The 27,076-nt window shown below is 45.5% G+C and overlaps 1 protein-coding gene across 2 annotated transcripts in view; it reads right to left on the reverse strand.

Annotated features, from left to right (window-relative positions):
• The window catches only part of C3H3orf33 (chromosome 3 C3orf33 homolog), a 38,026-nt gene extending 15,415 nt beyond the window's left edge, over positions 1-22,611 (reverse strand). The window contains exons 1-2 of one of the 2 annotated variants that reach the window (XM_056565000.1): positions 22,367-22,611; positions 4,984-5,043 (exon numbers count right to left, since the gene is read on the reverse strand). In XM_056565000.1, the coding sequence (XP_056420975.1) occupies positions 4,984-5,043; positions 22,367-22,450 (144 nt within the window). In that variant the 5' untranslated portion in view covers positions 22,451-22,611. Of the gene's footprint in view, positions 1-4,983; positions 5,044-11,405; positions 11,519-22,366 lie in introns of those variants that run through there. The other variant, XM_056564998.1, reaches the window with a different exon arrangement.
• Positions 22,612-27,076: the final 4,465 nt, after the last annotated feature.

Here is a 27,076-nt window from a genome sequence, read left to right on the forward strand (position 1 = left end):
CCTTTTTTACTTTGGTAGTAGCTTTTTCTGCTCCATGTTTGAGCTGGAGTAAATTTAGTCAATTTTTAACGCTGTTGCGACTTTTTTTTGCGCAGTTGCGACTGTCGCAGTTAATAAATACCTGACTACCCGTAGTCCATTTTAAAATTATTACTACATAGTAAATTTTAGGAAAACTTGCTTTTCTCGCTTTCCAGTCAAAATGTCGCACGAAAAAGCGTGTAGTCGCAGTTGCGACAATTTTGCGACAATTATAGTAAAGAAAACCTGACTAAACCTGTTGATAAATGTCCATAAAAAGGTGCAATTAATACAGGTAACGAGTGGAGGACAGAGGAGACTCTTAAAATGGATTATCCACCATAAGGTGATTTTAGTACATACCTGGCAGCCAGAAATCTTGCTTGTTTGTAGGTGACCAAATACTTATTTTCCACCATAATTTGCTAATAAATTCTTTAAAAATCAGACAATGTGATTTTATGGATTTTTTTTCTCATTATGTCTCTCATAGTTGAGATATACCTATGATGAAAATTACAGGCCTCTCTCAACTTTTTACGTGGGAGAACTTGCACAATTGGTGGCTGACTAAATACTTTTTTGCCCCACTGCAGATGAGCATTCGGCTACATTCAACTTATCCTGCCGCTACAAACAGATCTTTACAAGAAGCAAAAATAATTAATGGAAAACGTAAAAGTGTTTACATTCTTTTTTCTTAACCACTTCTGGTTGTGGCTTACAAATACGTATGCACCATAGTGACATATTATATACTGCTGTGTGTTAGTGGCCTTACAGAGGGTTAAAGGGAAACTCTGGTGGAAAAAAAAATTCTAATCAACTGGTGCAAGAAAGTTGAACAGATTTATAAATTATGTACAAAAAAAGGAAGTGGCTATTTTTCGTTTTGTTTTTACTTTGTAAGTTGGGGTGTGTGGCACCCTCTTTAGCCGTGCACCCCACCCCTCTCAGACTGGAGGTGGTTTAGTCAATGGCTGATCCAACATGTGACACAGTCAGAGGCTATATGCACAGCAGAGGTGAGTTATCATGTTAGGGTCCCATCCGATATGAGACCACCTCCGCGTGGTGGATGGGGGGACACATTTTGATCAAAAAGTGCGCTAAGAGCCTCCATTTTTTGATCTAGAGTACATTTTGTATTTGCCACAGCAGCGGGCACCTGTGTATTAGGTTGTTGTGCTGGCTATTTTTCCTTTTGTTTTTACTTAGATTTACAAATGACTTCTATTTAAAAATCTTAACCCTTTCAGTACTTATCAGCTGCTGTATGCTCCAGAGGAAGTTGTGTAGGAATTGTTCTGAGTAGGAGAGGTTTGCTATGGGGATTTGTTCCTGCTCTGGACAGAAGTGTCAGCAGAGAGCACTGTGGTCAGACAGAAGATAACTATACAACTTCCTCTATGGTATACATTAGGATTTTTACATAGAAGTAATTTACAAATCTGTTTAACTTTTTGGCACCAATTGATTTAAAAAAAGTAGTTTTCCACCGGAATACCCTTCAAAGGGGTACTCCGGCAGGAGGGTCTTTTTATTTAAAAAGTACCTGTCACCATATAAACTGTTCTCAACTACCTCAGGCTATGTTCCCTAACTACTCCTAACACCCCTCCTGCCCTTAAAAACAATGTCAGAGCTTTAAAAAGCTGTGTATCTTAGCTTTCTTCATGCTCGCATTGTACAATGTCCCAGCAGGAGAAAGTGGGCGTTTCCCAGCAGGCATGACATCACTGAAGCCTGCTGCGGACAACTTCTGCCCTCACATTGTTGCAGCATTGTGATGAATAGAAGACCTCAAGCTCTGTGCATGTTTCAGTCTGTGCAGATTTCAGTGAGGCTCTCCTTCAGCTGTCAGTCTGTGCAGCTTTCTGTGAGAATCTGTGGAGCTTTCACTTTCTGTGCAGCTGTCAATCAAGCTCTGTGCAGTGAACCACTTGCTGAGTTCGGACTCCTTCCAGTCCAGGAGGAGACCAAACTCACTGTATTGATTGTGGCAGGGAATAGAACAGAGCCACCTAGTGCCCGTTTTTTCTATTACATTTTAAACATATTTATGTTGATAATTTTAAACACAAGTGAATGGGAAAGTGTCTGCTAATTACACAAGGAACACTAAATTTAAAGTATTATTTGGTGACAGGTACTCTTGAAAGTTTACAAGGCTGTCTGCTATAAAAAATAAAAAAAAATAACACGGTACAGTCTATAGAGGATGTGCATAAGTTACAAGATGACTTGGATAGACTAAGTGTCTGGGCATCCACTTGGCAAATGAGGTTCAATGTGGATAAATGTAAAGTTATGCATCTGGGTACTAATAACCTGCATGCGTCGTATGTCTTAGGGGGGATTAAACTGGCAGAGTCACTGGTAGAGAAGGATCTGGGTGTACTTGTAGATCATAGACTACAGAATAGCATGTAATGTCAGGCTGCTGCTTCCAAAGCCAGCAGGATATTGTCATGTATCAAAAGAGGCATGGACTCAAGGGACAGGGACATAATACTCCCCCTTTATAAATCATTGGTACGGCCTCACCTGGAATATGCTGTTCAGTTTTGGTCGCCTGTTCATAAAAGGGACACTGCGGAGTTGGAAAGGGTGCAGAGACTCGCGACTAAACTAATATGGGGCATGGAACATCTTAGCTATGAGGAGCGATTAAAGGAGTTACAATTGTTTAGTCTTGAGAAGAGACGTTTAAGGGGGGATATGATAAACGTATATAAGTATATAAATGGCCCATACAAAAAATATGGAGAACAACTGTTCCAGGTTAAACCCCCCCAAAGGATGAGGGGGCACTCCCTCCGTCTGGAGAAGAAAAGGTTTAGTCTAAAGGGGCGACACGCCTTCTTTACCGTGAGGACTGTGAATTTATGGAACGGTCTACCTCAGGAACTGGTCACAGCAGGAACAATTAACAGCTTTAAAACAGGGTTAGATACATTCCTGGAACAAAATAACATTAATGCTTATGCAGAATTATAAAACTACATCCCTTTCCCTTATCCCCTTACACCCTTCCCTTCAATCCCCTGGTTGGACTTGATGGACGTATGTCTTTTTTCAACCATACTAACTATGTAACTATGTAACACCTTTATTTATCTCCCACACTCCCCCAGTGGTATTGTTATCACTGCTTTGGTCCGTGATACAATCCTCTTCCAAAGGTTGATACGTGACAGTGTGGCTCAGCGAATCTGTGTCTCATCACTGTATGAGTTGCAGTAGCACTCTGCAAACACTAAAGCACATGAGCACTATAGATTTGGACCATTTTTAATTAAGTTACTGCTATATTAACTATAAATGTAAATTTGGGCTCTTAGCGCACCTTTTGATCAAAATGTGACCGCCATCCATCATGGAAGAGTCCAACTGCTCATTTATCTTCATCTTTTTTTTTTTCTTTTCAAATTATATTTTTATTTCATTTTTCAAGTAAACATAACAGTGCCATACATTGTCATAAAATCGCATAGGACAAATAAGTGAACAATACCCCAATGGGGTAGGTGGTCCAACAAGTTGACAGGGAGATAATCTCATCGGTCAAGAAAGCAGTACAAGTGAAAATGTCAATATCAATGAACATATGAAATACGGCATAATAATGGCCATAGGGTAAATCAACAATAGTCTGAGGCAGAGCGTCTCTGTGACAAGGAGGCCTGACTAAGAACAAAAAGGACTAATGAGTGTCTTGCCACAGGGGTGTGGGAAAGACAAAATATGGCATGTATTATCAAGGGAGGAAGAAGAGAGAAAGGGTAGAGGTAAAGGTAATAAAAGAGTGGGAGAAGAGTAAAGGCCTAATAGAAAAGCACTGAGTACTTTGCATTAGAAACAGAATTCTGGAATCCCCGGGCAATCAGAGCATGAGTTCAGGCAGATAAGGGAACTTCCTGATGTACGGATGGGGAGTTTAATTATCTAGGTGAAGGGTTTCCAAATCATTAGAGGACATAAAATCGATCCAGGCCACCAGATGGTGCAGGATTTATCTAACTGACTCCAAGAATCAGCCAACAATTCCTCCATCCTGTGTAAATGTGAGACCTCACAAAGCCAGGTCGAGACTGAGGGGTGTCAATGTCTTCCACAATCGAGGGATCACAGTCCTGGCCACTAGTAGTAAAAAATGGAGTAATCGAGCTGAGGGTCTTGGTAAGTGGTGTGGAAGGATAGACAAAAGGATCATTTAGGGAGATTTTGAGAGTGAGAAAGATGTCAGTTTGGACATAATGTCCAGAGTCTGGGTCCAAAAAGAATTAAGTGTTAGACACTCCAGCCAATGGTGAGTCATGGTGCCACCAGATTTCCCACAACGCCAACAAGTGTCCGAGATATTCGTATAGAAACGAGCGAGTAATGTGGGAACTCTGTACCATCGCGTCATGATTTTGTAATTGGTTTCATGAGCCTTGCAGAAAGATGAAGACCGGTGGCACCACGAGAAGGCTTTTTTCCACTCCTCATCAGAGAAGGAACAGTGTAATTCCCTCTCCCAAGCTGAACAGAAGGGCACAGAGTCTGTGGAGGTAGCCTCTAGAGGTGTGCATAAACTGCACCAATTGTCTTACTCACTGAAGAAGCGGATGTGCAGTGGAATTCAAAGGGTGTGATGTTCATTTATCTTCATCTTATTAACAGAGCTGCCAACTTTTTTTTTTTTTTTTTTTTAAAGCAGACAGCCTGGACATCTTTATAAAAAAAATAAAAATAAATAAACCTTCTAACAGAGTACCCCTTTAAGACTTAAGAAAGCAGCTGCTAGGAACCTGAATACTTTGTGCTGTCCTCCCTCTCTGGGTATTAACTTCCCTCCCTACATAATGACAGCATTAGGTTAGGGCAACGCCCTAATATATGTGTGCGATTTAAAGTGGTTCCAATGTTTAGATAACAGCACAGCTTCTAATACAATGCAAACATAGGACATCTTACCAGTCTAATGCTTCTTGCGCACAAAACGATGCCAACTACTGCCAGCCCTGTGCTGATATTCTGCAAAAGTAAATTTTAGTTATGAGCAGGTGTACAAAGTGTTTTACCTATGAATATACAACATTTATGAGCATTGCACATTTCATTTTTGAGTGTGCATCTGAAGTACATCCATTAATTTACTGCTTCCCATAATGAGCCTATGGAAAAATCAATCCGTGCGCACTACCAAGATGGTCCCATAGACTGCATTGGAAGTCTGTCTCCGTCAGATGGCACTGTACACTTAGACTCTCTACGACATATCAAACATTTTAACAGTGGCCTTTTAAATTAGGATTGATTTACTTTATTGACAGTCACATTGGACATGACTAACCTTGTGCTTCTCTTTGAATACCTGAGAGAGGAGGGATAAGCTGTCAGACTCCTCTGGCAGTGGCTTCTCTGAGAACAAAAGGATCGGGCAGTTGAAATCCAACAAGCCCAATCCTCCTCTCTCCCAACATCATCTGTTGGAGCAAAGATAGTAGGTGACCATACACGGTAAACAGTCAGCTGTTCTTGCTGAAATTGCACTGTGTGGAGTTCCAACAGGCATTAACCCCCAAATAATCTCCAGTTCACAGTGAGAGGGCATTCATATTTAAAGGAGTACTCCGCTGCTCAGTGTTTGGAACAAACAGTGACGTCATGAGGGGCGGGGCTATAACGTCACAAGCTCCCGACATCGGCTCCAGCGTTAGGAACAATTTGTTCGAAACACTGAGCAGCGGAGTACCCCTTTAATGGGGCACTCCACTGGAAAACATTTTTTTTTAAACTGGTGCCAGAAAGTTAAACAGATTTGTAAATTACTTCTATTAAAAAATATTAATTCATTCAGTATTTACAAATTATTTTGTTTATTTGTTTATTATTTACAAATCTGTTTAACTTTCTGGCACCAGTTGATTTATAAAAAAAAATGTTTTCCAGTGGAGTACCCCTTTAACCCCTTAAGGACCCAGCCCAAATATACCTTAAGGATCCGGCCATTTTTTGAACACCTGACCACTGTCACTTCAAGCATTAATAACTCTGGGATGCTTTTACCTTTCATTCTGATTCCGAGATTGTTTTTTCGTGACATATTCTACTTTATGTTAGTGGTAAAATTTTGTCGATACTTGCATCATTTCTTGGTGAAAAATTCCAAAATTTTATGAAAAAAATGAAAATTTAGCATTTTTTTTTTACTTTGAAGCTCTCTTCTTATAAGGAAAATGGATATTCCAAATAAATTATACATTGATACACATATACAAAAGTTCAGCAGCAATTTTCAAATTTTTCACAAAATTTTCAAAATCTGAATTTTTCAGGGACCAGTTCAGTTTTGAAGTGGATTTGAAGGGCCTTCATATTAGAAATACCCCACAAATGACCCCATTATAAAAACTGCACCCCTCAAAGTATTCAAAATGACATTCAGTAAGTGTGTTAACCCTTTAGGTGTTTCACAGGAATAGCAGCAAAGTGAAGGAGAAAATTCAAAATCTCAATTTTTTACACTCGCATGTTCTTGTAGACCCAGTTTTTGAATTTTTACAAGTGGTAATAGGAGAAAAAGCCCCCAAAATTTGTAACCCAATTTCTCTCGAGTAAGGAAATACCTCATATGTGTATGTCAAGTGTTCGGCGGGCGCAGTAGAGGGCACAGAAGGGAAGGAGCGACAATGGGATTTTGGAGAGTGAATCTTTCTGAAATGGTTTTTGGGGGGTATGTCACATTTAGAAAGCCCATATGGTGCCAGAACAGCAGAAAACACCACATGGCATACCAAGGCACGTAACAAGGGGTCCAGTTAGCCTTAATACCCCACAGGTGTTTGACAACTTTTCGTTAAAATCAGATGTGTAAATGGAAAAAAAAAATTCACACTAAAGTGCAGTTTTCCCCCCAAATTTACAATTGGGAGAAAATGCCCCCCCAAATTTGTAACCCCATCTCTTCTGAGTATGGAAATACCCCATGTTAGAACGTAAAATGCTTTGCGGGCGAACTACAATGCTCAGAAGAGAAGGAGTCACATTTGGCTTTTTGAAAGCAACTTTTGCTGAAATGGTTTTTTTGGGGGGCATGTCGCATTTAGGAAGCCCCTGTGGTGCCAGAACAGCAAAAAATACCCACATGGCATTTAATTTGGAAACTACACTCCTCAAGGAACGTAACAAGGGGTCCGCTGAGCCTTAACACCCCACAGGTGTTTGACGACTTTTCGTTAAAGTTGGATGTGTAAATGAAAAACATTTTTTTTTTTTTTTTTTTTACTAAAATGCAGTTTTTCCCCTAAATTTTACATTTTTACAAGGGGTAATAGGAGAAAATGACCCCAAAATTTGTAACCCCATTTCTTCTGAGCATGGAAATACCCCATGTTAGGACGTAAAATGCTCTGCTGGCGAACTACAATGCTCAGAAGAGGAGGAGCGCCATTGAGCTTTTGGAAAGAGAATTCGTTTGGAATGGTAGTCAGGGGCCATGTGCGTTTACAAAGCCCCCCGTGGTGCCAGAACAGTGGACCCCCCACATGTGACCCCATTTTGGAAACTACACCCCTCACAGAATTTAATAAGGGGTGCAGTGAGTATTTACACCCCACAGATCTTTGGAACAGTGGGCTGTGCAAATGAAAAATTTAATTTTTCATTTTTACGGACCACTGTGCCAAAAATCTGTTAGACACCTGTGGGGCGTAAATTCTCAATGTACGCCTTATTTCATTACGTGAGGGGTGTAGTTTCCAAAATAGGGTCCCATGTGTCGGGGGTCCATTGTTCTGGCACTATGGGGGCTTTGTAAACACATGTGGCCTTCAATTCCGGACAAATTTTCTCTACAAAATCCCAATGGCACTCCTCTTCTGAGCATTGTAGTTCACCCGCAGAGCACTTTAAATTCACATATGGCGTATGTTCTTACTCAGAAGAGATGGGGTTACAAATTTGGGGGGCTTTTTTCCTATTTTCCCTTGTGAAAATGAAAAATTTAGGGTAACACCAGCATTTTAGTGAAAAAATATAATTTTTTTCATTTTCCCATCCAACTTTAATGAAAATTCGTCAAACACCTGTGGGTTGTTCAGGCTCACTATACCCCTTGTCACGTTCGGTGAGGGGTGTTGTTTCCAAAATGGGGTCACATGTGGGTATTTATTTTTTTTGCGTTTGTCAGAACCGCTGTAAAATCGGCCACCCCTGTGCAAATCACCAATTTAGGCCTCAAATGTACATGGTGCGCTCTCATTCCTGAGCCTTGTTGTGTGTCCGCAGAGCATTTTACGCCCACATCTGGGGTATTTCCGTACTCAGAAGAAATTGCGTTACAAATTTTGGGGGTCTTTTTTTCCTTTTACCGCTTGTGGAAATAAAAAGTATGGGGCAACACCAGCATGTTAGTGTAAAATTTTTTCTTTTTTTACACTAACAGGCTGGTGTAGCCCCCAACTTTTCCTTTTCACAAGCGGTAAAAGGAAAAAAAGACCCCCAAAATTTGGAGTGCAATTTCTCCCGAGTACGGCGATACCCCATATATGGCCCTAAACTGTTTCCTTGAAATACGACAGGGCTCCGAAGTGAGAGAGCGCCATGCGCATTTGAGGACTAAATTAGGGATTGCATAGGGGTGGACACAGGGGTATTCTACACCAGTGATTCCCAAACAGGGTGCCTCCAGCTGTTGCTAAACTCCCAGCATGCCTGGACAGTCAGTGGCTATCCAGAAATGCTGGGAGTTGTTGTTTTGCAACAGCTGGAGGCTCCGTTTTGGAAACCCTGCTGTACAAGACGTTTTTAATTTTTATTGGGGGGGGGGGGGACAGTGTAAGGGGGTGTATATGTAGTGTTTTACCCTTTATTATGTGTTCGTGTAGTGTAGTGTTTTTAGGGTACATTCACACTGGCGTGTTACAGTGAATTTCCCGCTAGGAGTTTGCGCTGCGGTGAAAAAATTTGCCGCAGCCCAAACTTGAAGCAGGAAATTTACTGTAAACCTGTCCGTGTGAATGTACCCTGTACGTTCACATGGGGGGGCAAACCTCCAGCTGTTTCAAAACTACAACTCCCAGCATGTACTGACAGACCGTGCATGCTGGGAGTTGTACTTTTCCAACAGCTGGAGGCACACCGGTTGGAAAACCTTCAGTTAGGTTCTGTTATCTAACTCAGTATTTTCCAACCAGTGTGCCTCCAGCTGTTGCAAAACTACAACTCACAGCATGTACTGGGCATGCTGGGAGATGTAGTTATGCAACAGCTGGAGGTACCCAACTACAACTCCCACCATGCCCAGACAGCTGTATGCAACAGCTGGAGGTACCCAACTACAACTCCCACCATGCCCAGACAGCTGGGATTTGCAGTTTTGCAACATCTGGAGAGCTACAGTTTTTAGACCAGGGCACAGTGATCTCAAAACTGTGCACCTCCAGATGTTGCAAAACTACAACTCCCAGCATGCCCAGACAACAAACAGCTATGTGGGCATGCTAGGAGTTGTAGTTTTGCAAGATCTGGAGGGATATAGTTTAGAGACCACTGTATAGTGGTCTCAAACTGCAGCCCTCCAGCTGTTGCAAAACTACATATTCCAGCATGCCCAAACAGCTGTCTGGGCATGCTGGGAGTTATAGTTTTGCAACATCTGGAGGGCTACAGTTAGAGACCACAGTCTCAGACTGTAGCCCTCCAGATCAACTTACCGGCTTCCGTAGGATCCCGGGAGCCGTCCTCTTCAGACGCATGTCACGCCGCCCGCCGATCAACGTCGCCGCAGGCCTCCGGATCGGTAAGTGGACGTCGGCGCCCGGTCCCCTTCGGTTCCCCGTTCTGCCCCGCCTATTGTGGGTGGGCAGGACAGGGTAAACGAAAGTTAACCCCCCCGCCCCCAGTCTGCTATTGGTCGTCGCCTCTGATGATCAGGGTTCCGATGACCCCCCTGGGCATTTGCGTGGGGTGCCTGCTGATTGATATCAGCAGTCACCCCGGCCCGGTCCCCGCCCGGCGGGGACCGAAATTCCCACGGGCGTATGGATACGCCCTGGGTCCTTAAGTACCAGGACGTCAAGGCGTATCCATACGCCCTAGGTCCTTAAGTGGTTAAGTATCCTGTTTCCTGCTCCAAAGAGAATCTACTAGTCAGAAGTGGAACAAGGACCCTTCTGCGTACAGTAATCTCAATGTGGTGCCGCATGGCTTAACATGAGTTCTACAGCGTACGCCCCATGATAGGGTCTTGTGAGCCAAAACAGTGAGTAAAATCTCTTCAGCCCAGTGAACCAACCTGTGCAGGCCCTCTTAAAGGAAACATTCTGCAAATTTCCACACATCTACTTTAAGACTGTAACTTTGCAACCATGTGCCAAAGTTTAAGATCTGCATTCTGCACAGTGACTTTAAAGAAGTACTCCAGTACTTAAAATTTTAAAAACCTCTCCGCGATTTCCAGAACAGTGCCCCGTTTCTCCCTGTGCATGGAGCGTGTGACGGTGCGGTGTATGGAAGCATCGCAGATAGACGAGCTCTGTACTCAGATATCTCCGGCGCTCCCATAGAGAATGTAAAAAGCTTGTGCAGACACACCACTCCATGGAAAGAGATGGGGCCCCGTTCTGGAGATTGAGGGGCATCTGAGCCATTGGACCCCCCTCATGATAAGACATTCATCCCCTATTTGCAGGATAATATTAAAGGGGTATTCCAGGCAAAACCTTTTTTAATATATATCAACTGGCTCCGGAAAGTTAAACAGATTTGTAAATTACTTCTATTAAAAAATCCTAATCCTTCCAATAGTTATTAGCTTCTGAAGTTTTCTGTCTAACTGCTCAATGATGATGTCACGTCCTGGGAGCTGTGCATGATGGGAGAATATCCCCATAGGAACTGCACACCTCCCGGGACGTGAGTCATCAGAGAGCAGTTAGACAGAAAACAACAACTCAACTTCAGAAGGTAATAACTATTGGAGGGATTAAGATCTTTTAATAGAAGTAATTTACAAATCTGTTTAACTTTCCGGAGCTGGTTGATATATAAAAAAAAGATTTGGCCTGGAATACCCCTTTAAAGTAGTGTAGCACCCCTTTAAAGTAAAGTTTATCCTTGATTGCAAGTTACAAGAGTGTCTGGATCCTCATAACGGTCCACATAAGTTTCCCACTAGTTATTCAGAATTATGGGATTGCATGTGCAGGATCTATCATCTTACAGTCTCTATTACACCCCGCCTCTGGAGGGCATAATAGGAGTATTGTCATGATTGACCCTCGGCTGCCATGACAACATAACTCCACCCACAATCACAATGCAAACAGGAGATCAGAGGTCAGAAAAGAATGGAGCAGAAATTATCCGAATTCTGCACTTATATCTGCGCTTACAATTTGGTGTATAAGTGCCGTCCCATTGACAGACAGAACTTCTCTTGCGGATTCCGCTAGAACATTAAAGACCTTCAATCTTCTTCTGACCAGAACAATCCAATTCCTCATCAGAAGTTCCATTGAGTGAAGGCTACTGCAAGAGGAATCTAGGTGTGAATAAGCCCCGCTGCTTGCGGGTGACGAGTCATGTACAGGGGGAGAGATTGATCAAACCTTGTGCAGTTGCTCATAGCAACCAAAAAGATTTCAGCTTTCATTTTTTAGAAAGGCCTCTGAAAAATGAAAACCGGAATCTGATTGGTTACTATGGGAACTCGTGCAAATCTAGCCCTTTGGCTGCTTTTCACTGTGATAAGCTGCTACACTTGTGGAAAACAATATAGTATGCCTGTGGGTGGCGCTATACTATGCCCCCTTACACACATAGTACTGTAATGTTTTCTTTTCATTTTGGATACGTGAATGTTGAGGACTACATCAGATTCGGCGGATTGCGATGATGAACAGCGTTTTTTTAAATGTCAATAAAAGGGTTAACGAGGGCTGTGGAGGGGTGCTTTTCTTTTTAGATAACATTTTTTTCAATGTGTTGTGTTTTTTTTAGAATTGAATTTTTAGGCTTAGTAGTGGAAGCCGTCTTATAGACAGAATCCATTACTAAGCCGGGGCTTGGTGTTAGCCACAAACCAGCTAGCGCTAACCCCCAATAATTGCTCCCCACCACCACAGTGGTGCCAGGAAGAGCCAGTACCAACAGGCCCGGAGCGTCAAAAATGGCGCTTCTGGGCCTAGGCGGTAACAGGCTGGCATTATTTAGGCTGGGGAAGGCCAGTAACAATGGTCCTCGCCCACCCTGGTAATGTCAGGCTGTTGCTGCTTGGTTGATATTTGGCTTATAATGAAAAAAATGGGGAACTTTTTTTTATTTAAAATAATAAAAAAAAAAAAAAAAACACACATAGGGTTCCCCCTATTTCAGTATCAGCCAAATACCAACCAGGCAGCAACAGTCTGACGATACCAGGGTGGGCGAGGACCATTGTTACTGGCCCTCCCCAGCCTAAATAATGCCAGTCTGTTACCACCTAGGCCCAGAAGCACCATTTTTGACGCTCCAGGCCTGTTGGTACTGGCTCTTACCAGCACCCCTGTGGCAGTGGGTACCGGGGTAATAATTGGGGGTTAGCGTTAGCTTATTTTGGGGCTAAAACTAAGCCCTGGCATAGTAATGGATTCCATCTATATAACAGCTTCCACTACTAAGCCTGAAAATTCAATTATAAATAACACCACACATTGAAAAAAAAATGTATAAAAAAAACAAAAAAAAAAAAAACACTCCCTCACGGCCCTCGTTAACAATTTTATTGAAATAAAAAAAACACTGGTAATCGTCGCAATCCACCGGCTCTGACGTAGTTCTCTGCATTCGCGTATCTGAAATGAAAAGAAAGACAAGAAATATGGGTTAGTACACTTTTTGCGCTCTCCCCTGGGAAGAGCGCACATAATTCAGCGTGTTCCTAAACAGGGAGCTTCCAATTAGAGATGAGCAAACTTACAGTAAATTTGATTTGTCACGAACTTCTCAGCTCGGCAGTTGATGACTTTTCCTGCATACATTAGTTCAGCTTTCCGGTGCTCCCGTGGGCTGGAAAAGGTGGATACAGTCCTAGGAGACTCTTTCCTAGGACTGTATCCACCTTTTCCAGCCCACCGGAGCACCGGAAAGCTGAACTAATTTATGCAGGAAAAGACATCAACTGCTGAGCCGAGAAGTTCGTGACGAATCGAATTTACTGTAACTTCGCTCATCTCTACTTCCAATTGTTGCTAAGCTACAACTCCCACCATGGGGCTGTAGTTAAGCAACAGCTGGAGTCTCCATGTTTGGGAACACACTGCCAGAAAGGCTCTGTTCCCATTATGCAAAACGCATAATGAGAACAGAGTCAGGCCTGGACTGTGTAGCACGATCTGTCTCTCTGCCCTTGGACTACTACTCGTCTGTCCCATGATGGGAGTAGTTGTACTACCGAAGCACTTAGGGATGGCACTTGCACATCCCCCGGCAGTGGGACTTTTAGGACTACTACTCCCATCATGGACAGAATCCTTCCATGATGGGAGTTATAGTCTAGGAGCTGAGGTGCAGATCGCACGGGGTCATTCTCCAGAGACCCGCATTTATTAACTGTAAAATCCGGCAGAACATGTGGCTACACTGCGCTCCCCGCCGGCTCCTGTTTACACTGCTCATAATTGCCGCTGCCGGGAGACAGGAGCTCTGATTGTCACCAATCAGAGCTCCCGTCTCCCGGGCGGGGATTATGAAATGTGATACAGTATAGAGGAGCTGGCGGGGAGCGCAGTGTAGCCACATGTTCTGCCGGATTTTACAGTTAATAAATGCGGGTCTCTGGAGAATGACCCCGTGCGATCTGCACCTCAGCCCCTGGACTACAACTCCAATCATGGGCAGAGTCTGTCCACGATGGGAATAGTAGTCCCAACTGTCCCAAAATAGATAATATTTATTCTCAGATGCTTTAGAACACTTTGGTACGTGTCCTCTGAGGTGGTGTATATTTGCGCAAAAAAAAAAAAAAAAACATACAGTTAATACATTTGATTCTACAGTAGAAAGTGCTCTATGGTAAACTTAAAGGGGTACTCCGGCGCTAAGACATCTTATCCCCTATCCAAAGGAAGCTCCGGCCCCCATGATCGCCAGTAATCAAACCCGGAGCGAAAGTGCTCCGGGGACTGATTCTAATGGGGTGCTGCGTGCAAGATCACGGGGGTCCCCAGCGGCGGGACCCCACGATCAGGCATCTTATCCCCTATCCTTATCCTAGGGGATAAGATGTCTTAGCGCTGGAGTACCCCTTTAACCGTAGATATGGCTATGAAGAATTCTATCAGATTTTGCGCAAAATAAAAACCGCAAAAAACTATTGCGCACATTTTTGCATTTAAAAAAAAGACAAAAAAAAGCTCTATATACAATGATAAATTCCCCCCATAGTATCTACACCTGTGGGTGGTGCTACAACTGCCCCCTTACACACACATCGTAGTTCTCTCTACACCTGTGGGTGGCGCTATAGTATTCCCCTCTTATACACACAGCACTGTAGTTGTCTCTACACCTGAGGGGTGGCGCTATAGTATTCCCCCTTACACATACATCGTAGTTCTCTCTACACCTGAGGGGTGGCGCTATAGTATTCCCCCATACACACATCGTAGTTCTCTCTACATCTGTAGGGTGGCGCTATAGTATTCCCCCTTACACATATAGGAGTTCTCTCTACACCTGTGGGTGGCGCTATAGTATACCCCTTACACACACAGAACTGTAGTTGTCTCTATACCTGTGGGTGGCGCTATAGTATTCCCCTCTTATACACACAGCACTGTAGTTGTCTCTACACCTGTGGGTGGCGCTATAGTATACCCCTTACACACACAGCACTGTAGTTGTCTCTACACCTGTGGATGGCGCTATAGTATACCCCTTACACACACAGCACTGTAGTTCTCTCTACACCTGAGGGGTGGCACTATAGTATACCCCCTTACACACACAGCACTGTAGTTGTCTCTACACCTGTGGGTGGCGCTATAGTATTCCCCCTTACACACACAGCACTGTAGTTGTCTCTACACCTGTGGGTGGCGCTATAGTATTCCCCCTTACACACACAGCACTGTAGTTCTCTCTACACCTGAGGGGTGGCGCTATAGTATTCCCCCTTACACACACAGCACTGTAGTTGTCTCTACACCTGTGGATGGCGCTATAGTATACCCCTTACACACACACAGCACTGTAGTTGTCTCTATACCTGTGGGTGGCGCTATAGTATTCCCCCTTACACACAGCACTGTAGTTGTCTCTACACCTGTGGATGGCGCTATAGTATTCCCCTTACACACACAGCACTGTAGTTCTCTCTACACCTGTGGGTGGCGCTATAGTATTCCCCCTTACACACACAGCACTGTAGTTGTCTCTACACCTGTGGGTGGCGCTATAGTATACCCCCTTACACACACAGCACTGTAGTTGTCTTTACACCTGTGGGTGGCGCTATAGTATTCCCCCTTACACACACAGCACTGTAGTTGTCTCTACACCTGTGGATGGCGCTATAGTATTCCCCCTTACACACACAGCACTGTAGTTGTCTCTACACCTGTGGGTGGCGCTATAGTATTCCCCTTACACACAGCACTGTAGTTGTCTTTACACCTGTGGGTGGCGCTATAGTATACCCCTTACACACAGCACTGTAGTTGTCTCTACACCTGTGGGTGGCGCTATAGTATACCCCTTACACACACACAGCACTGTAGTTGTCTCTGCACCTGTGGGTGGCGCTATAGTATACCCCCTTACACACACACAACACTGTAGTTGTCTCTGCACCTGTGGGTGGCGCTATAGTATACCCCCTTACACACACAGCACTGTAGTTGTCTCTGCACCTGTGGGTGGCGCTATAGTATACCCCCTTACACACACACAACACTGTAGTTGTCTCTGCACCTGTGGGTGGCGCTATAGTATACCCCCTTACACACACAGCACTGTAGTTGTCTCTACACCTGTGGGTGGCGCTATAGTATTCCCCTCTTATACACACAGCACTGTAGTTGTCTCTACACCTGTGGGTGGCGCTATAGTATACCCCCTTACACACACAGCACTGTAGTTGTCTCTACACCTGTGGATGGCGCTATAGTATGCCCCCTTACACACACAGCACTGAAGTTGTCTCTACACCTGTGGGTGGCGCTATAGTATACCCCCTTACACACACACAACACTGTAGTTGTCTCTGCACCTGTGGGTGGCGCTATAGTATTCCCCCTTACACACACAGCACTGTAGTTCTCTCTACACCTGTGGGTGGCGCTATAGTATACCCCCTTACACACACAGCACTGTAGTTGTCTTTACACCTGTGGGTGGCGCTATAGTATACCCCTTACACACAGCACTGTAGTTGTCTTTACACCTGTGGGTGGCGCTATAGTATACCCCTTACACACAGCACTGTAGTTGTCTCTACACCTGTGGATGGCGCTATAGTATTCCCCTTACACACACAGCACTGTAGTTCTCTCTACACCTGTGGGTGGCGCTATAGTATTCCCCCTTACACACACAGCACTGTAGTTGTCTCTACACCTGTGGGTGGCGCTATAGTATACCCCCTTACACACACAGCACTGTAGTTGTCTTTACACCTGTGGGTGGCGCTATAGTATTCCCCCTTACACACACAGCACTGTAGTTGTCTCTACACCTGTGGGTGGCGCTATAGTATTCCCCCTTACACACACAGCACTGTAGTTGTCTCTACACCTGTGGGTGGCGCTATAGTATTCCCCTTACACACAGCACTGTAGTTGTCTTTACACCTGTGGGTGGCGCTATAGTATACCCCTTACACACAGCACTGTAGTTGTCTCTACACCTGTGGGTGGCGCTATAGTATACCCCTTACACACACACAGCACTGTAGTTGTCTCTGCACCTGTGGGTGGCGCTATAGTATACCCCCTTACACACACACAACACTGTAGTTGTCTCTGCACCTGTGGGTGGCGCTATAGTATACCCCCTTACACACACAGCACTGTAGTTGTCTCTACACCTGTGGATGGCGCTATAGTATTCCCCTCTTATACACACAGCACTGTAGTTGTCTCTACACCTGTGGATGGCGCTATAGTATTCCCCTCTTATACACACAGCACTGTAGTTGTCTCTATACCTGTGGGTGGCGCTATAGTATTCCCCTTACACACACAGCACTGTAGTTCTCTCTACACCTGAGGGGTGGCGCTATAGTATACCCCCTTACACATACATCGTAGTTCTCTCTACACCTGAGGGGTGGCGCTATAGTATTCCCCCATACACACATCGTAGTTCTCTCTACATCTGTAGGGTGGCGCTATAGTATTCCCCCTTACACACACAGAACTGTAGTTGTCTCTATACCTGTGGGTGGCGCTATAGTATTCCCCCTTACACACACAGCACTGTAGTTGTCTCTACACCTGTGGGTGGCGCTATAGTATTCCCCTCTTATACACACAGCACTGTAGTTGTCTCTACACCTGAGGGGTGGCGCTATAGTATACCCCTTACACACACAGCACTGTAGTTCTCTCTACACCTGAGGGGTGGCGCTATAGTATTCCCTCTTACACACACAGCACTGTAGTTGTCTTTACACCTGTGGGTGGTGCTATAGTATTCCCCCTTACACACACAGCACTGTAGTTGTCTCTACACCTGTGGGTGGCACTATAGTATTCCCCCTTACACACACAGCACTGTAGTTCTCTCTACACCTGAGGGGTGGCGCTATAGTATTCCCCCTTACACACACAGCACTGTAGTTGTCTCTACACCTGTGGGTGGCGCTATAGTATTCCCCCTTACACACACAGCACTGTAGTTCTCTCTACACCTGAGGGGTGGCGCTATAGTATTCCCCCTTACACACACAGCACTGTAGTTGTCTCTACACCTGTGGATGGCGCTATAGTATTCCCCTCTTATACACACAGCACTGTAGTTGTCTCTACACCTGTGGGTGGCGCTATAGTATACCCCCTTACACACACAGCACTGTAGTTGTCTTTACACCTGTGGGTGGCGCTATAGTATTCCCCCTTACACACACAGCACTGTAGTTGTCTCTACACCTGTGGATGGCGCTATAGTATTCCCCCTTACACACACAGCACTGTAGTTGTCTCTACACCTGTGGATGGCGCTATAGTATTCCCCTCTTATACACACAGCACTGTAGTTGTCTCTACACCTGTGGATGGCGCTATAGTATACCCCTTACACACACAGCACTGTAGTTGTCTCTACACCTGTGGATGGCGCTATAGTATACCCCTTACACACACACAGCACTGTAGTTGTCTCTATACCTGTGGGTGGCGCTATAGTATTCCCCTTACACACACAGCACTGTAGTTCTCTCTACACCTGAGGGGTGGCGCTATAGTATACCCCCTTACACACACAGCACTGTAGTTGTCTCTACACCTGTGGGTGGCGCTATAGTATACCCCCTTACACACACAGCACTGTAGTTGTCTTTACACCTGTGGGTGGCGCTATAGTATTCCCCCTTACACACACAGCACTGTAGTTGTCTCTACACCTGTGGGTGGCGCTATAGTATTCCCCCTTACACACACAGCACTGTAGTTGTCTCTACACCTGTGGATGGCGCTATAGTATTCCCCTCTTATACACACAGCACTGTAGTTGTCTCTACACCTGTGGATGGCGCTATAGTATACCCCTTACACACACACAGCACTGTAGTTGTCTCTACACCTGTGGATGGCGCTATAGTATACCCCTTACACACACACAGCACTGTAGTTGTCTCTACACCTGTGGATGGCGCTATAGTATACCCCTTATACACACAGCACTGTAGTTGTCTCTACACCTGTGGATGGCGCTATAGTATTCCCCCTTACACACACAGCACTGTAGTTGTCTCTACACCTGTGGATGGCGCTATAGTATTCCCCTCTTATACACACAGCACTGTAGTTGTCTCTACACCTGTGGATGGCGCTATAGTATACCCCTTACACACACAGCACTGTAGTTGTCTCTACACCTGTGGATGGCGCTATAGTATACCCCTTACACACACACAGCACTGTAGTTGTCTCTATACCTGTGGGTGGCGCTATAGTATTCCCCTTACACACACAGCACTGTAGTTCTCTCTACACCTGAGGGGTGGCGCTATAGTATACCCCCTTACACACACAGCACTGTAGTTGTCTCTACACCTGTGGGTGGCGCTATAGTATACCCCCTTACACACACAGCACTGTAGTTGTCTTTACACCTGTGGGTGGCGCTATAGTATTCCCCCTTACACACACAGCACTGTAGTTGTCTCTACACCTGTGGGTGGCGCTATAGTATTCCCCCTTACACACACAGCACTGTAGTTGTCTCTACACCTGTGGATGGCGCTATAGTATTCCCCTCTTATACACACAGCACTGTAGTTGTCTCTACACCTGTGGATGGCGCTATAGTATACCCCTTACACACACACAGCACTGTAGTTGTCTCTACACCTGTGGATGGCGCTATAGTATACCCCTTACACACACACAGCACTGTAGTTGTCTCTACACCTGTGGATGGCGCTATAGTATACCCCTTATACACACAGCACTGTAGTTGTCTCTACACCTGTGGATGGCGCTATAGTATACCCCTTACACACACACAGCACTGTAGTTGTCTCTATACCTGTGGGTGGCGCTATAGTATTCCCCCTTACACACAGCACTGTAATTGTCTCTACACCTGTGGATGGCGCTATAGTATTCCCCTTACACACACAGCACTGTAGTTCTCTCTACACCTGAGGGGTGGCGCTATAGTATTCCCCCTTACACACACAGCACTGTAGTTGTCTCTACACCTGTGGGTGGCGCTATAGTATTCCCCTTACACACAGCACTGTAGTTGTCTTTACACCTGTGGGTGGCGCTATAGTATACCCCTTACACACAGCACTGTAGTTGTCTCTACACCTGTGGGTGGCGCTATAGTATACCCCCTTACACACACACAACACTGTAGTTGTCTCTGCACCTGTGGGTGGCGCTATAGTATACCCCCTTACACACAGCACTGTAGTTGTCTTTACACCTGTGGGTGGCGCTATAGTATACCCCTTACACACAGCACTGTAGTTGTCTCTACACCTGTGGGTGGCGCTATAGTATTCCCCCTTACACACACAGCACTGTAGTTCTCTCTACACCTGAGGGGTGGCGCTATAGTATTCCCCCTTACACACACAGCACTGTAGTTGTCTCTACACCTGTGGGTGGCGCTATAGTATTCCCCCTTACACACACAGCACTGTAGTTGTCTCTACACCTGTGGATGGCGCTATAGTATTCCCCCTTACACACACAGCACTGTAGTTGTCTCTACACCTGTGGGTGGCGCTATAGTATTCCCCCTTACACACACAGCACTGTAGTTCTCTCTACACCTGTGGGTGGCGCTATAGTATTCCCCTTACACACACAGCACTGTAGTTCTCTCTACACCTGAGGGGTGGCGCTATAGTATACCCCCTTACACACACAGCACTGTAGTTGTCTCTACACCTGTGGGTGGCGCTATAGTATTCCCCCTTACACACACAGCACTGTAGTTGTCTCTACACCTGTGGATGGCGCTATAGTATTCCCCTCTTATACACACAGCACTGTAGTTGTCTCTACACCTGTGGATGGCGCTATAGTATACCCCTTACACACACACAGCACTGTAGTTGTCTCTACACCTGTGGATGGCGCTATAGTATACCCCTTACACACACACAGCACTGTAGTTGTCTCTACACCTGTGGATGGCGCTATAGTATACCCCCTTACACACACACAACACTGTAGTTGTCTCTGCACCTGTGGGTGGCGCTATAGTATTCCCCCTTACACACACAGCACTGTAGTTGTCTCTACACCTGTGGGTGGCGCTATAGTATACCCCCTTACACACACAGCACTGTAGTTGTCTCTACACCTGTGGATGGCGCTATAGTATGCCCCCTTACACACACAGCACTGAAGTTGTCTCTACACCTGTGGGTGGCGCTATAGTATACCCCCTTACACACACACAACACTGTAGTTGTCTCTGCACCTGTGGGTGGCGCTATAGTATTCCCCCTTACACACACAGCACTGTAGTTCTCTCTACACCTGTGGGTGGCGCTATAGTATACCCCCTTACACACACAGCACTGTAGTTGTCTTTACACCTGTGGGTGGAGCTATAGTATACCCCTTACACACAGCACTGTAGTTGTCTCTACACCTGTGGGTGGCGCTATAGTATTCCCCTCTTATACACACAGCACTGTAGTTCTCTCTACATCTGTGGGTGGCGCTATAGTATACCCCTTACACACACAGCACTGTAGTTCTCTCTACACCTGTGGGTGGCGCTATAGTATTCCCCCTTACACACACAGCACTGTAGTTGTCTCTACACCTGTGGGTGGCGCTATAGTATTCCCCTCTTATACACACAGCACTGTAGTTGTCTCTACACCTGTGGGTGGCGCTATAGTATACCCCCTTACACACACAGCACTGTAGTTGTCTCTACACCTGTGGGTGGCGCTATAGTATTCCCCTCTTATACACACAGCACTGTAGTTGTCTCTACACCTGTGGATGGCGCTATAGTATACCCCCTTACACACACAGCACTGTAGTTGTCTCTACACCTGTGGGTGGCGCTATAGTATTCCCTCTTATACACACAGCACTGTAGTTGTCTCTACACCTGTGGGTGGCGCTATAGTATTCCCCTTACACACACAGCACTGTAGTTCTCTCTACACCTGTGGGTGGCGCTATAGTATTCCCCTTACACACACAGCACTGTAGTTCTCTCTACACCTGAGGGGTGGCGCTATAGTATACCCCCTTACACACACAGCACTGTAGTTCTCTCTACACCTGTGGGTGGCGCTATAGTATTCCCCCTTACACACACAGCACTGTAGTTGTCTTTACACCTGTGGGTGGCGCTATAGTATACCCCTTACACACATCGTAGTTCTCTCTACACCTGTGGGTGGCGCTATAGTATACCCCCTTACACACACAGCACTGTAGTTCTCTCTACACCTGTGGGTGGCGCTATAGTATTCCCCTCTTATACACACATCGTAGTTCTCTCTACACCTGTGGGTGACGCTATAATATACCCCTTACACACATCGTAGTTCTCTCTACACCTGTCATAGTTTACACTGACAATATTTCCCCGCACTACACATCCACAAGCCCCGGTGCTGCACATACAGCTGTGACACCAGCGATAACCGAGCAGAACCGCTGCCTACCCGGACTAGATGCAAGTGCGAATCCAGCAGCTGGGAAGCCTTAGAGATCACGTTATCTGCTGGCTCTCTGTCACTAGGCGCCATGTTTACAAAACTCCTCACCCTGCATTACACTTTATAAGCAGCAGGGGGCAGCAGAGTAGCACGCACCTACGTATAATACATGAGCCCAAGAACCTGCGTTACATCTCATGTACACTAGGGGCAGCAACGTCCCCAAGGTATAGAGCAGCACAGGAGAAGCGCGGTCTCCTCAGTAGACTGTGTAGTTATGGCGCAAAGTGATGAGCTGCTTCATCATTACCCGCTGGGATCCATGTGTTCCTCTCACTGGGATGATTTATCAGTACTTTTGTAAAGGTTGGCAAAGAAATGACACAAAATAGTTTGTATGGACAAAAGTATATTTAAAATCAAGCACCTCCCAATGGAGCCGTCCTTTACATATGTGAAATAACGGGTCATTGTAAGTGAATTCCAGCAGAAGACTGTAAGGCCCCATTCACACAATGGAATTTCCAAAGGCAGCAGAACAAGGCGGCGCAAGGACTGCTCAGAAATGCGCCATCTCCATAGACAGCAAAGCATTTCCCAGCGGATTCTGCACAAAGAATTTAATCAGACGGCGCTAGGACCGTGTGGACACTGCAGTCTCCAATAGACTGCAATGTGTTCCGCCAGTATTTCCGCCTGAAGAATGAGCAACGCCATTCTTCAGGCGGAAATTTCCAAGTGGATTTTCCATTCACAAATTCCGAAGTGTAAATTTGTGAACGGAAACCTATTCTCTACACTATACATTTCCGAGCGGAATTGCAGGACGGAAATACCGTAGTGTGAACCTAGCCTTAGGCTAGGTTCAGACTACGGAATTTCCGCCTGCAATTTCAAAGCTTTCTAAAAATTTCCGCTTGCTAAAATGTACTCTATAGTAAATGGGTTCCCGTTCACAAATTAACACTTCGGAATTTGTGAACGGAAAATCCGCTTGGAAATGGCGTTGCTTTTTCTTCAGGCGGAAATCCGCGTGGAACACATTGCAGTCTATTGGAGACTGCAGTGTCCGCTCGGTCCTAGTGCCGACTGATTCAATTAGCTATGAGGAATATTACTGAAAAGTGGACTCAGCCACAAAGTGCAGACCACGTAAAGTTACAGAGCAGGGCAGTGGGGTACATCCAAATGGGCCTCCTATTTTGGCGTCTGATTTTGCCTCCCAGGACAGAAAATCCTTGTTTATCATGACCCCCTCCATTAATTTGCTGACAATGTATTTCCATGGAGAGAGTCGTTCTGCACAGTTTCTTACTAACTGAAAAAAAAGTGGACCAACCAGGATGGGGCCCCCTCTCTCCAAGAGTCCCATAGCAGCCCCAATTGTCACTATGTCGCTTTAATTGTTTGGAATGGAAGTCAGGGGCCATGTGCGTTTACAAAGTCCCCCGTGGTGCCAGAACAGTGGACCCCCCACATGTGACCCTATTTTGGAAACTACACCCCTCACAGAATTTAATAAGGGGTGCAGTGAGTATTTACACCCCACTGGCGTTTGACAGATCTTTGGAACAGTTGGCTGTGCAAATGAAAAATTAAATTTTTCATTTTCACGGACCACTGTTCCAAAAATCTGTCAGACACCTGTGGGGCGTAAATGCTCACTGTACCCCTTATTACATTACATGAGGGGTGTAGTTTCCAAAATGGGGTCACATGTGGGTACTTTTTTGCGTTTATGTCAGAACCGCTGTAAAATCAGCCACCCCTGTGCAAATCACCAATTTAGGCCTCAAATGTACATGGTGCGCTCTCACTCCTGAGCCTTGTTGTGCGTCCTAAGAGCATTTTACGCCCACATCTGGGGTATTTCTGTACTCAGGAGAAATTGCTTTACAAATTTTTGGGGTCTTTTTTTTCCTTTTAACGCTTGTGAAAATAAAAAGTATAGGGCAACACCAGCATGTTAGTGTAATTATTTTTTTTTTTTTACACTAACAAGCTGGTGTAGCCCCAACTTTTCCTTTTCATAAGGGGTAAAAGGAGAAAAAGCCCCCCAATATTTGTAGTGCAATTTCTCCCGAGTTCGGAGATACCGCATATGTGGCCCTAAACTGTTTCCTTGAAATACGACAGGGCTCTGCAGTGAGAGAGCGCCATGCGCATTTGAGGACTAAATTAGGGATCGCATAGGGGTGGACATAGAGGTATTCTACACCAGTGATTCCCAAACAGGGGGACTCCAGCTGTTGCTAAATTCGCAGCATGCCTGGACAGTCAGTGGCTGTCTGGAAATGCTGGGAGTTGTTGTTTTGCAACAGCTGGAGGCTCCGTTTTGGAAACACTGCCATACAATACGGTTTTCATTTTTATTGGGGGGACAGTGTAAGGGGGTGTATATGTAGTGTTTTACTCTTTATTATGTGTTAGTGTAGTGAAGTGTTTTTAGGGTACATTCGCACTGGCGTGTTACGGTGAGTTTCCTGCTAGGAGTTTGAGCTGCGGCGAAAAATTTGCCACAGCCCAAACTTGAAGCAGGAAACTTACTGTAAGCCTGCCCGTGTGAATGTACCCTGTACGTTCACATGGGGGGCAAACCTCCAGCTGTTTCAAAACTACAACTCCCAGCATGTACTGACAGACCGCAACAGCTGGAGGCACACTGGTTTGAAAACCTTCAGTTAGGTTCTGTTACCTAACTCAGCATTTTCTAACCAGTGTGCCTCCAGCTGTTGCAAAACTACAACTCCCAGCATGTACTGATCGCCGACGGGCATGCTGGGAGAAGTAGTTATGCAATAGCTGGAGGTACGCAACTACAACTCCTAGCATGCCGAGACAGCTGATTGCTGTTTGGACATGCTGGGATTTGCAGTTTTGCAACATCTGGAGGGCTACAGTTTTAGAAAACACTGCAAAGTGATCTCCAAACTGTGGTCCTCCAGCTGTTGCAAAACTACAATTCCCAGCATGCCCTGACAGCAAACAGTTGTTTGGGAATGCTAGGAGTTGTAGTTTTGCAAGATCTGGAGGGCTACAGTTTAGGGACCACTATATAGTGGTCTCAAACTGTAGCCCTCCAGCTGTTGCAAAACTACATATTCCAGCATGCCCAAACAGCTGTCTGGGCATGCTGGGAGTTGTAGTTTTGCAACATCTGGAGGGCTGCAGTTAGAGACCACTGTATAATGGTCTCAAACTGTACCCTCCAGATGTTGCTAGGCAGCTCACCGGCTTCCGTCGGATTCAGCCGCACGTCATCGCCGCCCGCCGATCTCCGTCGCCTGCAGCCTCCGTCGCCCGCCCGGATCGGTAAGTGGATCTTCGGCGCCGGTCTCCGTCGTTTCCCCGTCCTGCCCCGCCTATTGTGGGAGGGCAGGACGGGGAAAACGAAAGTTAATCCCCCGCCCCCGATCTGCTATTGGTGGTTGCGTCTAGACCTCCAATAGCAAGGATAGGAGGGGTGGCACCCGTGCCACCTCACTCCTATCGCTTCAGGGGGACCCTGGGTGTCTTAGACACCCGCGATCCCCCTTACATTCCGGGTCACCGTGTCACTATAGACCCGTAATGACCCGGAATCGCGCAAATCGCAAGTGTGAATTCACTTGCGATTTGCCACGATCGCTGACATGGGGGGGTCTGATGACCCCCCTGGGCATTTGCACCGGATGCCTTCTGAATGATTTCAGCAGGCATCCCGGTCCGATCTCCGCACGGCGGGGACCGGAACTGCCCATGACGTAACTGTACGTCATGGGTCCTTAAGACCCAGGGTGTCGGGACGTAATGTTACGTCATGGGTCCTGAACGGGTTAAAAAATCTTAATCCTTCCAGTACTTATTAGCTGCTGAATACTGCAGTGGAAACTCTTTTCCGTTTGAAACACAGAGCTCTCTGCTGACATCATGAGCACAGTGCTCTCTGCTGACATCTCTGTCCATTTTTAGGAACTGTCCAGGGTAAAAGGAAATCCCCATAGCAAACATATGCTGTTCTGGACAGTTCCTAAAATGGACAGAGATGTCAGCAGAGAGCACTGTGCTCGTGATGTGAGCAGACAGTTCTGTATTTCAAAAAGAAAACAATTTTTGCTGTAGTATTCAGCAGCTAATAAGGACAGGAAGGATTAAGATTTTTTTAATAGAAGTAATTTACAAATCTGTTTAACTTTCTGGCACCAGTTGATTTAAAAAAAAAAAAAAAGTTTTTCACCGGAGTACCCCTTTAATGTTCCAGCTTGACTGTGTCCTAGTAAGCAAAAGCAAAGTCCATAAAAGTTGAGGGTGATTTAAGGTGAATGGGCAAAAATTTCCACAGACATACTTCCGGAAATAAAAGTCTACAGAGGTCCAGTATAAGGAGCTGAGAAGAATGTATTTATTGCACTAATTCTTCTCTCGTAGCCTGTGTAATAGGAGGACTCAGTCCAATGTACAAGTACGGAACAAAACGAATGATTATTATGAGGAAAACCCTTTTATTGACCCTTGTTTCAGAGCAGCAGCTGAAAATCTAATGAAACAAAAACCATCATGCTCACATCTTATATCAGTGCAAAACTACAATTTCCAGCATGCCCGGACAGCCAACGTAAGTAGTCCCCTAGGACTACTACTTCTCCAGCCATGAATGGGCAGTGTCATCTATTTGCTTCATCAGAGCGGTGATGCAGGCTGTCAATCATGAAGAGGGGCATGATTACAGCTGTTCTG

Source organism: Hyla sarda, chromosome 3 (genome assembly GCF_029499605.1).
Source record: "Hyla sarda isolate aHylSar1 chromosome 3, aHylSar1.hap1, whole genome shotgun sequence".
Lineage (NCBI taxonomy): Eukaryota > Metazoa > Chordata > Amphibia > Anura > Hylidae > Hyla > Hyla sarda.